At 36.3% G+C, this 13,395-nt stretch overlaps 1 protein-coding gene across 3 annotated transcripts in view; it reads right to left on the reverse strand.

Moving 5' to 3' along the window:
- TBCCD1 (TBCC domain containing 1) overlaps positions 1 to 13,395 on the reverse strand; it is a 21,595-nt gene continuing 8,200 nt past the window's right edge. Inside the window, exons 4-8 of one of the 3 annotated variants that reach the window (XM_067034182.1) lie at positions 10,754 to 11,120; positions 8,780 to 8,966; positions 8,140 to 8,637; positions 3,498 to 3,648; positions 1 to 1,146 (exon numbers count right to left, since the gene is read on the reverse strand). In XM_067034182.1, coding sequence (XP_066890283.1) covers positions 3,519 to 3,648; positions 8,140 to 8,637; positions 8,780 to 8,966; positions 10,754 to 11,120 — 1,182 coding nt within the window. In that variant the 3' untranslated portion in view covers positions 1 to 1,146; positions 3,498 to 3,518. The remainder of the gene's footprint in view (positions 1,147 to 3,497; positions 3,649 to 8,139; positions 8,638 to 8,779; positions 8,967 to 10,753; positions 11,121 to 13,395) is intronic. The other 2 variants (XM_059063734.2, XM_067034180.1) reach the window with 2 other exon arrangements.

Raw genomic sequence — 13,395 nt, forward strand, 5'->3', positions numbered from 1 at the left:
AACTGTTCTCCATTTTAATTTTCCTGGTCAAATATATTCTTCTCAAAAGCCCAACTTCCTCATCTTTCCCCTTAACAAAGCCTCCAGCAAATATTTTTATAAATGGGATGCCCCTAAAATATATTTTGGTCAGCCAGAAAATGACAAATGTGCCTTGATATGAAGACTGTTGAGTTACAAAATATTAAGTTATATGCTTAGTTTTCTGAACTTTATAAACTTTAAAGAAAGTATCTAATTAATACCATTAATTTCATTAAACAATAGCAGTTTCCAAAAAGACACTTCTGTTATTCCAGTGTTTCTTTATTTGGTAATGCTCTCCTTGCTTGATGAAATTCAAGAAAGTTTAAAATAAAAACTCCAATTATAATTAAAACACATTCTGAGGGTTAATTTTCATTTTAGAAATAAGAGATCAAGTGCTTTTAGATATAATTACTAACTAAATGGCCAAAGAGCATATGAAACAATGTTTATCAGCAATCAGATTCATTAAACTGTAACTGTTTTCTTTATCTTAAAGAACATAGCTTTCCCATCAAATGTAAACTTTATTTTGATATAACATCACAGAATGACATTGGAAATCTTTTCTAAGATTAAAAGTAAAGCTTTATCTTTTTATTGAAAGGAGAAGATTACTTTTTAGAGTTTGTTTATAGAAAATATGAAGCATAAAGTGAAATGAAAAATAAAGATTTTATACAATATCATTGTTGTATTACTTTAAGGACTAAAATATCTTTGTATAAAATCTTTCCTGCTATATTTATACTCCAAAAATCATACTTTCATTCCAATTCTTTTCTAAAAGGAGTAGTAATTTCCTTTTAAATAGTTACAAAGAACTATAAAACCTATGCTCAATCACTTTAATATTAACATATATACAATGCCTTCATCAACTTTTTCATTTTAGCATCACAAAATGAGCCTTCTGATGTTCTATAAACTATATGTTTATATAATAGAAGTTTAGCTACAATTCAATGTAAACAGTAGCAAATGACATTGGAAGGAAACTTAAGGAAAGGTCTTAAATAGGAAGAAAAATCCCCGAAGTCTCTTAAGCAGCAAGAGCACCTTCCCAGTTTAGTTTCAACATGTGCACCATCTTGCATTCATCTTCATGTTTCCAGGGCCCTGAATATGAAAAAAACAAAAGAAAACAAAAAAACTAACTTTCTATCACCTTCGTGTAAAAATAGGAAAAAATCCTTTTCATAAAATCACATAAATCGGTCATATGATAATTTAGAGTGCTAAAATATGTGAAGTTAAAAGTTAATTACATTCTTTTTCTCTGAGGGTCACATTAGTTCATAATAGAAGAAAAGAAATTCATACATAGACATAAAGTAGCAGGCTGTGGGGTTAGTCTAAAGTAATATTTTATCCTCTTATAGTTCCCATTTCCTTTGTATAATCATCAGATTTCCAATTCTTAATCTCAGTATTTATTAATATTGTAAAATTCTTTTTTTATAAAAAGTAATACACACTTTGAAAATGTAAACAATATATAAACAATAAAGAATAAGTTTACGCAGCTTTGGAAAACAGTTCAGCAGTTCCTAAAAAAGTTAAACATATGATCTTGCAATTCTATTCCTCTGCATAGTATACTGAAGAGAAATAAAAACATCTCTACACAAAAATTTGTACACGGAAGTACATATAGCAGCATTATTCACAATAGCTAACAAGTGGAAGCAACTCAAATGTCCATCAACTGATGAACAAATAAAGTGCATATATCCGTACAATGGAATAGCATCTAACCATAAAAAGGAATGATGTACTGACACATGCTACAACATGGATGAACCTTGAAAACATTATGCTAAGTGAAAAAAGGCAGACACAAAGGCCACATGTTGTATGATTCTATTTATATGAGATGTCCAGAACTGACAACTCAAGAGACAAACAGTAGGTTAGAAGTTGCCAGGGACCAGGCGGCAGAGGAGATATGGGGAGTTGGAGGAATTGGGAGTGACTGTCAATGTATACGGGCTTTATTTTTAGGGTGATGAAAATGTTCTGGATTTGTTAAGTGGTGATGATTGTACAAACTTGTGAATATAATCAAAGCTGCTTAATTCTTCACTTTAAAAAAGTGAAGTTTATGGTATGTGAATATCTCAATAAAAATTAAGAGTAAGTTTTCTCCTACCCTAGACACCCAGTCTCATTCCTCAAAGACAAACACTGCTAACAATTTCTTTATATCCTTTCAGAAAATTTTAAGGCATATAACTAGCATAAAAATATGTGATTATCCCTTTCCTTTTTTCAAACACACGAGGCAACATTTTACGCCACCTGCCAGCTTTCACCATCACCCCCTAGAGGTCATTCAGGATCAGCATATGCGGGTGTGCTTCATTCGTTTCCAAGACGCATTCCGTGGCATGGATGAATCAGTTCATTAGGTACCTGCCCTCTAATGGGGAGCATTTGGCTGGTTTCCAGCCTACAGCTATTTCAGACAGTGCTGCAATGAACATCTCTTTTATATGTATGTATGTATGTACTTATTTTTTATTGGAGTATAGTTGTTTTACAATGTTGTTAGTTTCTGAACATCTCTTTTAAGCAGATCTTTACATACATGAATGTATCTGTAAGATAAATCTAAGAAGTGAAATTGCAAAGTCAAAGAATGTGTGCATTTTAAATTCTGATTTTGTCAAACTATCCTCCAAAAAGGTTGCACGAATTTACACTTTCCCCAGAGGTAAGTGAAATGTCTTATCAGTGTTGTATACTATGTTTTTGATCCTTGCCAGTGTGATACATGAAAAAAAGTATCTTACATTTCTTTTAAGTGAAACTGAGCATCTTTGTGTTTGTATCTTTCTGTGAACTACCTATTTATGTCCTTTGTGTTTTTCTATTGTTAGTCTCTAAAGATACTTTAAAATAGCAAAATAAGCTAATTTCTATTAAATAAAAAGAATACTATGTATTTAGATTAAATAACTTCCAATAAATTTGCCTGTATCCATGTTCTCTTCTATTGAATCTATAGGTCTCCTAGAGTTTAGTATTCAAATCTTCATTTGGATTAATTCTGGTAATTTATTAATGCCCATATGTACAATTAACAAAGATTAGCTAATTTACTAATTGATTTATGTGTGGGATTATGGGAAAGAGGAAAAATGTGTCAGAAAGGGTAAGACTTAAAACCATATACGGGGAAATACACAACAGCTTTGGACGGTATAACTTGTGCCAGGCAAGAGACAAAAAAGACAAATTTGGCTATTATATTTGCCCGTAACTCTATAGGCTCCACCTGAATATTCTGCTTGGCCTTCTCACTATAAAATGTAGTATATACGGGTATGTAAAAATCTGTATATGCTGGTGGGAACAGTGGAAAAAAGCAATAGTTGGTAACATAATATTCTGTGTGTTTTTTTGGTATGCTTATAAGATCTCCCCCAAATAATTTGTTTTAAGTGTTCTCCATTATAAATGCCTACCAGTGTTTTGATGAGGAAGTCTTATCCTGCTGCTTGTTTGGAGCCTGCTGCAGGGGGCACAAGACTGTCCAGCTGCTGACGATGTCCTGTATTAATCAACCACTCATAAAACTTGTTTTCCACAAGTACCTGGAACTGCTTCCTTTGATCCCTAAAATTGCAAAAAGAATGTAGCAGTACTAATTCATATTAATTTTACTCCAAGTGATTATAAAATACTTTAATGGGATAAATGTTAAATTATTTCTAGTTATCCATTTGTTCTCTCTGAATAACTGCTCTGTTCAGTTCTATACACTGAATCACCACCACCATCACCAAAAAAAAAGATTGGTCGGATATAATTCCCTCTTTGTAAAAACTTATCAGTAATTATATATTTTGTTCTACTGTGGTTATTCACTCAACAGATATTTACTGAGGACCAAGTGATGCTGGATAGTGTTCTGACTGATGAGGATAAATGTGTAAAGAGAAGAGAAATGGCCTCTGTCCAGGCAGGTTTGCACTGCATGATTCTAGAGGGTGCCATTCACATTGTGACCTATGTAGTCTGTGCTCCTGTGGACTGAATATTCTAGTAGGGGAGATAGGTAATAAATAAATATGTATATGAACTTAAGTAGTTATAAGTGCCTTGGAGAAAAATAGAGCAGAGTAGGGAAATCAAGAGTATTTGGAATGCTAATTTAGAAAGGGATGGACAGAAGCCTAAGATGACATGTAAGCAGAGATCTGAATGAAGTGATGGATTAAGCAAAATAAATATCTGGAGAACATTCCAGGCAGAGGAAACAAAAAGTGCAAAGGCTCTGAAGTGAGAGAATATTTAACATGTTCAGGATAAGCAAGAGAAGAGAAGCTCCTGACAGCCAGGAGCTAGCTTAGCACCATCAGCAAGGCCTAGGTGTAGCTGGGATCTGGCCGGCTGCTCTTTTGTTGAACATAAATAATCCCATGGCACACCAACAGGGAACAAGGCCACTATGGGAAAATGCTAGATCAAGGCAAAAAAACCTCATTCCATAATCATATCTCAGGTCCAGACAAAAAACAAAACCATTTTGCAGTCCAAACCACAAAAATGACCGAGTATCACCCTTTCCTGGCTAATGAGTGACTACTGTTTCTTTACAATTATAGTTTTAGCCCCTTTATTCCTCTCCTCTTTAATATAAAAATTATTACAATACCAAATCACAGAATTACCCTCACTTCCAGATTGCATCCAACCCACAACAAACCTTGCTTTCTACACCCCTCCCCCAAATCACCTAACAGCCAAAATCCAATTATCAGTTCTTTTAAACACGCTTTTATAGAGATGAAACTAGTTCTCTCCCTCCTTGTAATGAGTAATAAAATGCAACTTTATTCTACAGATACGTTCCTGGTGGTGTTTGGCTGGACGGCAATGACTAAGTAACACTGTAGTATGGTGGGAGGGAAGTGAATGAGGAAAAGAAGGGCAGAAAATGAGGCAGAGAGGGCCTGGTAGGTACTGTGAAGGTCTTATATTTTATTCCAAGTATGATGGGGACCCATTAGAGGGGACAGAGCAGGGAAATGACATCATCTAATCACTTTAAAAGGATCGTGTTGGCAGTTTCTTTTCAAATTATTCAATAATTCTTCTGTCTTCCCATGTTTCCAAAGTTAAATTGCATGCTTTTGCTGGTTTCTAGTGTTACCACAGATCTCATCACTTGAATATGCTATGATTCAGAGTCAATATTTATTAAATGCTTACCACATTCCAGATTCCACACATGTGTATGAGCTTTTCATATGTGTAAGAGAAAATCTAGCCATCTAAATACTAGCAGCATCCAAACAACAGAATTGCTTTAAAAGAACGTTCTTCCAATGATCCATTTTTATATCACATCAGTATAATGATTATATTATATATGACAATAGTTCACAGAAAACAGTAAAGACACTAAGAACCCAGGTTCTGGAACCAGGCTGACTAGGTGTGAATCCTGGCTCCTGTGTCTTTGGATAAATTACTTAAATCTCTCGGTTCCTCAGTTTCTTCATCTGTGATAGGGAACTATTAGGAAGAATAAATGAATTAATACATAGAAAGTGCTTAGAACAGTACTTGGCATATAGTAAGTGCTCAATACATATTACCTGTTATTATGGTCATCAGCACTATTCTGCTAAACTGAGAATGACTGATCTGTAGTATTAGTATCCTGGTGGCTCAATCCATGAGATACAAACCAGGTGGAATGTTTGTAACAGATAACAGCAGTATTACTACAGTGGATTCCCAGGTAAAGCCTGAGTTGTGACTGTTATTGAAGTTTATATGTTTGGCAGGTAGCAACTGTTTTAAAGAATCTAAATGCAACTATATAATTATATATTATATACTTCCTTAATCCATATGCCACAAGAATGCATCCAGAAAATACCATGGCTGGATCAGGTCTTTTTTCAACAATTTCTCTTAGAATGAAGCTAATTCTAACAGGGCAGGTCTCTGATATTGTGGGTAAACAATCTCACCCAGAAGATGTGTCTCACAAACTCATCACTAAGCAGGGTGCCTTACACTCACATTACTACACATGGTACAGCACACACCACTACAGTGTCTTACACACACATCGTTACTATAAGTTATCTTATTAAACTTTTATATCAATCTCATCAGGTAGAAAATATACTTTATATATGATATAGCTAAGAGCTAGACAGGTCAGATGACACATTCAATGTCACACAATAAGTGGCATGATCTGTACTAATTCCTGAGAGTACTTTCCACTACAATATAGACACAGCTATCCAAAGAACAACACTAATTTTAACATCTAATAAAACCAAGAGATCTAATTAAAATATGCATTTTTACTTACACATCAAATCACAGTTCTGGATCATCGGAAATAGAAACATTTTTAGAATGGCTAATTTTCCAAGATAATGACAACCAGAAGAAACAACAAACAAAAAGACTGATACCAAGCAAATGGAATCCAATTATTAAAGTAATCGTTTTTCTAAGTCTCAAGGACCAAGACATTATCAGAATATAGGACATTTCATGTAAACATCCTCCAGAAGAACTTGATACCCTTTTCTCAAACTAGCTCCAGCTCCCAAATGGACAATGCGGTAGAAGAAGCACCCCTCCATCTTTCAGTAATATGTTTCCTCTCCTAATATCTCTAACAAATAAAATTTAATTAAATACCAAAATACTTGTATAGACAATAATTACTTATTCTGAACATCCACTACTTTTAAGTTGTACATGCTATTCTGTCCAGAAGAAAACTGATCAAATGTTTCTAAACTGGGCTCCAATTTTTGGAGTCATCTTTAATTTTCTTGTCTTTTTTACAAAATCTTGCACCAAGTCCAGCCTCCTGTCAAAGTATTTCTAGTCTCCACCCCCTTCATCTCCACGCTAGTCCAGTTTCTTAGTCTAGAATATTGTAATATCACCCTGACTTCCTTCTTTCAGATCTAAGCAGAGGATCTTCATATGTGCCAATCACATTTTTTAATCTGCCATAGCATCTAATAAAGTGGTTTGCATATTGTAGGCATTCTATAAATGTTCCTGAATAAATGAAATGGCTTTCATTCCATTGTTCAAAACCCTTTTATGGCTCCTATTACTTAATTCCACTTAAATCTAACCTTTATTGCCTGATATTAAAGATTCTACATAATCTGGCTCAATCTACCCATCCAAGTTTAAATATCATTATCCATATCCAGAATCTTGTTTCAGCAACTGATTTCCAGGATACCTGAAGTCTGCTTCTGCTTCCACATCTGCTCCTCTAGTGCTGTTAAAAGTATGCTGCCCAACCCTCACTTCTCCAAACTCTGCTCATTTTTCAAGGTCCAACACAAATTCTATTTTCTCCATATATCTCTGACCACCCACATTGATGTTTTCTGAATCTTTATATATGGTTTATATATAGCGTGTCCCTGGCTTCTAGAGTTCAAAGATCAAAACCCTTGAAATAAAATTTTGTGGTGGACATAATAAACTATAACCATCTACTATCACAAGCATGTTATTAAAAATAAAATATTTTAGTACCCCCAAAGTAAAAAGTAATTTCAGAATAAAAGACAGTATTCTAAATTGACTAAATTTAGCATGATTTTAAAACACTGTACTTATTTTTCACCTTTTACCACAGATTAGGAAAACTCTGACAAAAACTGGCATTAGTCCATGGACCAGCATTAGGAGTCCACCCTTGCAAGTCTGCCTGTGGAGTGGTGGAGCCAGGAAACCTGTATTTTCAACAAGCTCTTTGGATGATCCTGATGCACAATGCAGTTTGAGAACCACTAGTATAGTGGAGAGAAATTAAAAACTAAAACCAATCCACTTATGATTGACCTTATATATGATCTTTCATTCATTTAAGTCTTATATCTGCCGGTTAAACTTAAGCTACTTAAAAGAAAGGAGTCTAATACTTGAGTATCCACTTGCTCCCATCCCCCAACCAAACTGTGCCTGGAATACTGACCTTAGTGAAAGACACACTATGTCTTTTTGATTTCTTTAGCACAATTATAAACATGTGCAGATTAATTTGCTCTCCCACGGAGTTTTACATAAGACAAATTACTACTTTTAGAAAATACTCACTTTGTCAAACGAGCCTCCTTCACAGTTTTCTGCCAGGTCTGTATCTTCTTTTCTCTTTGGCCCAGTGCTTTCTGATATGCAGATGGAAGACCCCCAGGTATCTCTGTTGTGTCCCCTTCCATTTCAAAGGGAATAATAAACACATAGAATTCACATGGTGCTAAGAGTCGGAAGACACTTGTGCCGCTGTTCTCTCTGCACACAATCATGGGATTATCCCAATAGTTAGGCACTGTAGCAAGGCCAGTCCTGGCCATGTGGTCCTCCAGCATTGGGTAATGGGTATGAAAGGGGGCAAAAGTTACTCTCTGGTTCCCAGAGAGAATAAGTGGGCGTGTAGGCGTCAGAATGTGAAAGATGCAACCTGTTGTAGAAGAGATGGACAGACGATGGCAAACAGCAATGACTTTAACATTGTCACAGCTGTGGAGATGAAGAGCAGTCTGTACAGGGCCCAGGATGAAGGTGCTATTCCTGCACTTCTCAATTGTCACAGATCTGAAAAATGAGGTAAATTCCTCTGAATAAGAATACGATGAAAAATATATGACTACAATATTATTCTCTGATGGCAAATAAAAGGACAAATCCTGGTCCAAAGAAAATGTCACAACATCAAAACACTATGAAGACTGCTTACCGTAAGGGAGACAGCAGATATACAAAAGTCTCATTGCAACGATGAATTTTTACATGTGCCCCCACCAGAGTATCTGAGCTCTTGGCCAATGTCTGCTTGTAAACCTGGCTCATAACCACCAGGCGGTGCATCCTAGGGGCCACGTGAGTATTACAAGCAATCTTAGCTCTTTTGGTCGTCCCTTCAACTATTTAAGAAAAATATAAATAAATGAGATTGTTTCAAAGAAAAACAATCAACCATATATTGATTACACAGGTTACACATGTCTACATGTATACATGTCTAAAAATTAGACCCATGTGAGGTTTAAAAAAATGTTAGATTTCGATGTTGGGTATGCTATATTATTCTCTGTGCTTTTCTGTATATTTGCAATATTTCAAATTTTTTTGTTTTTTAAAAAAAGGTTAAACCTACAATCCATTCAACATTGCCTATAGATCTAAGATTTTTTCATGCCTACCCTTTAACTTAAGTAACGTGCCTAAGGCCATATGGCTAGTAAGTGGCAGAGCTGGCCCAACTCAAATAGTATCTTCCAACCAGCCTTAATTTATCATCCCAACTCTTAAATAATCTCTTGAAATTGCCATAATACTAATTCTGAACCCCTCCTAAGTTACTTACCACAACATTCCATGACTTGTATTTGGGTTCACGTCTTTACTCTCAGGATCATTACTAACTGAGAGCACATCTTCCTCTCGAACATGGTGCCTTAAACACAAACTCACCCTCAAGAAATCTGTGAGGCTGCCCTCCTAACACATTCCCACCATTACATCATTGCCTTCTCAGGCTGTACTTCCCAGAAAACCATCAGGATACCTTTGTAAAGAAAATTGGCCAAATGTGGAGAGGTCACATAGTATGCTATTCTTCTTTTAAAACAATTCTTATTGTTTCCTTTTATTAGAAAAGTAATATATGGCTACTGTAGAAAAATTTTAAATACTAGTAGTAAAACAAGATAAAAATTATTTGTAATCCTACTATCTAACATGTTTTGGTATAATCCTAAAAGGTCAGACAGATGTCCTTTTTCCTCCAGTGCCTACCCTAACAACGTTTAAAAACTTACTTATATTCTTTTACCAACATCAAGAATTATGTAGTATCTCCTGTATATTTGTAGGAGCCTTACATATCTGAGAATCTGAGCTCACACTAGAGCAATAGCTTGCTTGCATATAAAATACTTGGATCATTGTAGATGTTGCTCAACCATTTTCTGATTTTCGGAATTATAAACATTTGGTACGAAACTGATTTTTTTTTTTTTACATTTGCACGGAAACTATTTTTTCTTTACCTTTGAAACTCAGAGATTGTGGAAGTATGTTCTAGTTTTTTCCCATTAATTTTGCTTGGCCTTAGTACAGGTACCTACTTCTCTTTAAACTTCTATCTGGGCCCGAAGAAGTCATACAGTACCTGAACCTATCCCTTTAGTCATCCCTGGACTATCAGGAATATATACATTTGCAACCAAAGTGTAATTCTCTCTACTATGAATTTAAATTTCCAATTTAGAAATAGCTAGTCTGCTTCTGTCTGTGTAGCTAAAAAAGAACCTCATCTTTACACCAACTCTATGAGGTTGTAACTATGGAATGGCCCATTTCTGGTAGGGTGCATAGAAAATAGGAAAGCTTCAAGCAAATGAGCATATGAGAGTGAGAGGGGAAAAAGAGTCAGAAAAGAGAAGAGCAGAGCAAAGAAAAGGACCGACTGAAGTTGGAGTTTCTACTAACTGCAACCAAAACAACCTGGACTAATGAATCAACTCTCTCAGACTGTTGCAGCCTTGAGAAAAAGTCATATACAAAAGAGATGTTCCCTTTTTCTGTTTTATAGTAGCAATATTTTTTAGGTCTTCCACAAAAGACATGTGATCATTAATACACCAGAAAACACTAGGTTCCTTAACCTGTCATTCAATTTAATATAGATTAAAATATTAATAAATACCTTGGTGAGCCCAAGCCAATTTCTTCCCAGACTTGAGGCAAGCAGATATACCAAATGGATTCCCAGTTAAACAGGCTCTCAACCAGGCTTCCAGCTTGTAGAAAAAAAAGGCCTTAGAGGTCTTTGAGAAGCCACTTTCTGCATGCAGTGGTTGCCACAGTGCAAGTTCATAAAGTGGATATATCTTCCTGGCTCCACTCACTGTACCTTCAATAAGAAAGCTGAGTGCTACAACAGCTTCTCGAGAGACTAGACTACTACGGGTCGAATGAAATGATGCAGTGAGTTGTTCTGGATCTACAAGCAGTTCAAGGAGATCTGACAGATGATCACAGACAAAAGCTTGGTGACTATAATCATTCCAGTTCTAAAAAATATCAAAAGAAAGCACTTTTAACAGAACAATGAGATTGAAACTCATTGTTTCAACAGAATAGTAAGACCTGAGACTTTTATATTTTAATTATTTTGTATTTATACTTTGCCTCATCCTCCCAAAAGCATTTAAAGTGGCTATATAAACCTTATAAAGATTTTCTGTGCATGTAATAGGTATAAACAGATTCTCTCTCCACCTTAGATAATTCAAAAGTAATACTAGTAGCTAACCCTCAGTGTGTGCCAAGCACTGTCATACAAACTTTAACATATTTATAACTAGCAACAGTCTTAGAATAGATGCTATTACCATGCCCATTCTACAGATGAAGAAATGGAGATACAAAAAAGTTCAGAAACTTGCCCAAGGTCACACAGCTAGTATTAAATATTCTAAAAGTTTCAGATCAAACATAAAAATAACTACCTCAGACATTCATTTCATGAAGCACTAGGTTTTTTTAAATTTACCTTCTCAAATTACAGAAGGAATTTCAAAATCTAATGAAACAAGGCAACTGATCTTACAGTAACCAGATTTAAGAGAAGTTATAACCTTGGGGGCTTCCCTGGTGCCGCAGTGGTTAAGAATCCGCGGGCCAATGCAGGGGACACGGGTTTGAGCCCTGGTCCGGGAAGATCCCACATGCCGTGGAGCAACTAAGCCCGTGCACCACAACTACTGAGCCTGCGCTCTAGTGCCCGTGAGCCACAACTACCGAGCCTGCGTGCTGCAACTACTGAAGCCCATGTGCCTAGAGCCTGTGCTCCACAACAAGAGAAGCCACCACAATGAGAAGCCTGCGCACGGCAATGAAAAGTAGCCCCCGCTCGCCGCAACTAGAGAAAGCCTGCGTGCAAAGACAACACCCAACTCAGCCAAATATAAATATAAATAAAATAAATAAATTTTTTTAAAAAGAGAAATTATAACCTTGGGAATAAGCTTTGAGTTGGCAGACGTACCAATAACTTGGCTTATTCATTTGACAGATGTGTGATATGAGCAGTGTTAAGTGATGAACTATGCAAACTAAATAAGACATAGTTCCTGTCCTCAAGGAATTCAGCAACTGTGTAGTGAAATGACAATATAAACAAATAACTATAACATAGTGGGACGAGACCTATAGCAGAGATCTGTAAGATGTTCTATGAGCATGAGAAGAACAAAGAACTCCACCTGGGGAAAACAAATCTTAGTGGAGCGCTGTTTGAATAGGTTCTTGATTGACGCTGGTAGTTACGCAAACAGATCAGGGAAAAAAGCATTCTAGGCCTAGGGAACAGCAACCAAAGGCCCCTAGGAGTAAAATCACCTGCTGTGTTCAGAGAAATGGAAGTTCTGGGTGGGGCGTAGGGAGCATGCTGGGAAGTGGCAGGTAAAGGTAAAATGGTAGGCAGGGACCAGTCACGAAAGGCTCTGTATGAAATACTAAGATATCTGGACTTTATTTTGTGTGCCAGAGACAAAATAGGCTATTTTGTAAATAGCTATACCATTTTTTTATTTAATAAACTCTCATTTGGACGCCAAAGAACATTTCAAAGCAGAGCTGTCCACAGCCTCACCTGCTCTTCCTCCCTCTTGCTGCATCTCCCTCCCCCACGGTAAGTAGGCTTAAGAAGGCTCCAAACAGTACAAGATGAAAACAACAATGACAATGAGAATTCACTGATGGAGTGTTCTGAAAGGAGATGGATAAAGGGATCTGTATTTTAGGAAGTCCAGTGTAGTAGGTGGGCTATAGATTAAAAGCAGCAGGGTGACCAAGTAGGATCTAATTACAGAAATCAAAGCAAAAAAAAAAAAAACAAAAAAACAAATGACATTAGGGCCTATATAGAGGAAGAAAAAGGATAAATTTTTTTTGGCTGCACCTCGAGGCTTGCAGGATCTTAGTTCCCTGACCAGGGATCGAACCCAGGCCCCCGGCAGTGAGAGCACCAAGTCCTAACCACTGGACTGCCAGGAAATTCCCAAAAAAAGGACAAAATTTTAAAGAGTTATTTTGAAGGCAGAATCAGTAAGACTTAACAACTAACTAGGTATGGGTGGTAATAGAGAGAACATGGGTGGCTGGTGGTAACTTTCACTGGAATGGGGAATACAAGATAATTCAAGTGAAGGGAGATTCTACTGTATGGACATACAGTCATCTCCCAAACTGAAGTACAGGGAGACCTCATCAGAACTGGAACTGGAAAGCCATCTTGAACCTGGTTCTCTCTCAGGTCTCTCTGCATGTCTGTTCCATTCTCTT

This window comes from Kogia breviceps, chromosome 5, assembly GCF_026419965.1.
Source record: "Kogia breviceps isolate mKogBre1 chromosome 5, mKogBre1 haplotype 1, whole genome shotgun sequence".
NCBI classification, from domain to species: Eukaryota; Metazoa; Chordata; class Mammalia; order Artiodactyla; family Physeteridae; genus Kogia; species Kogia breviceps.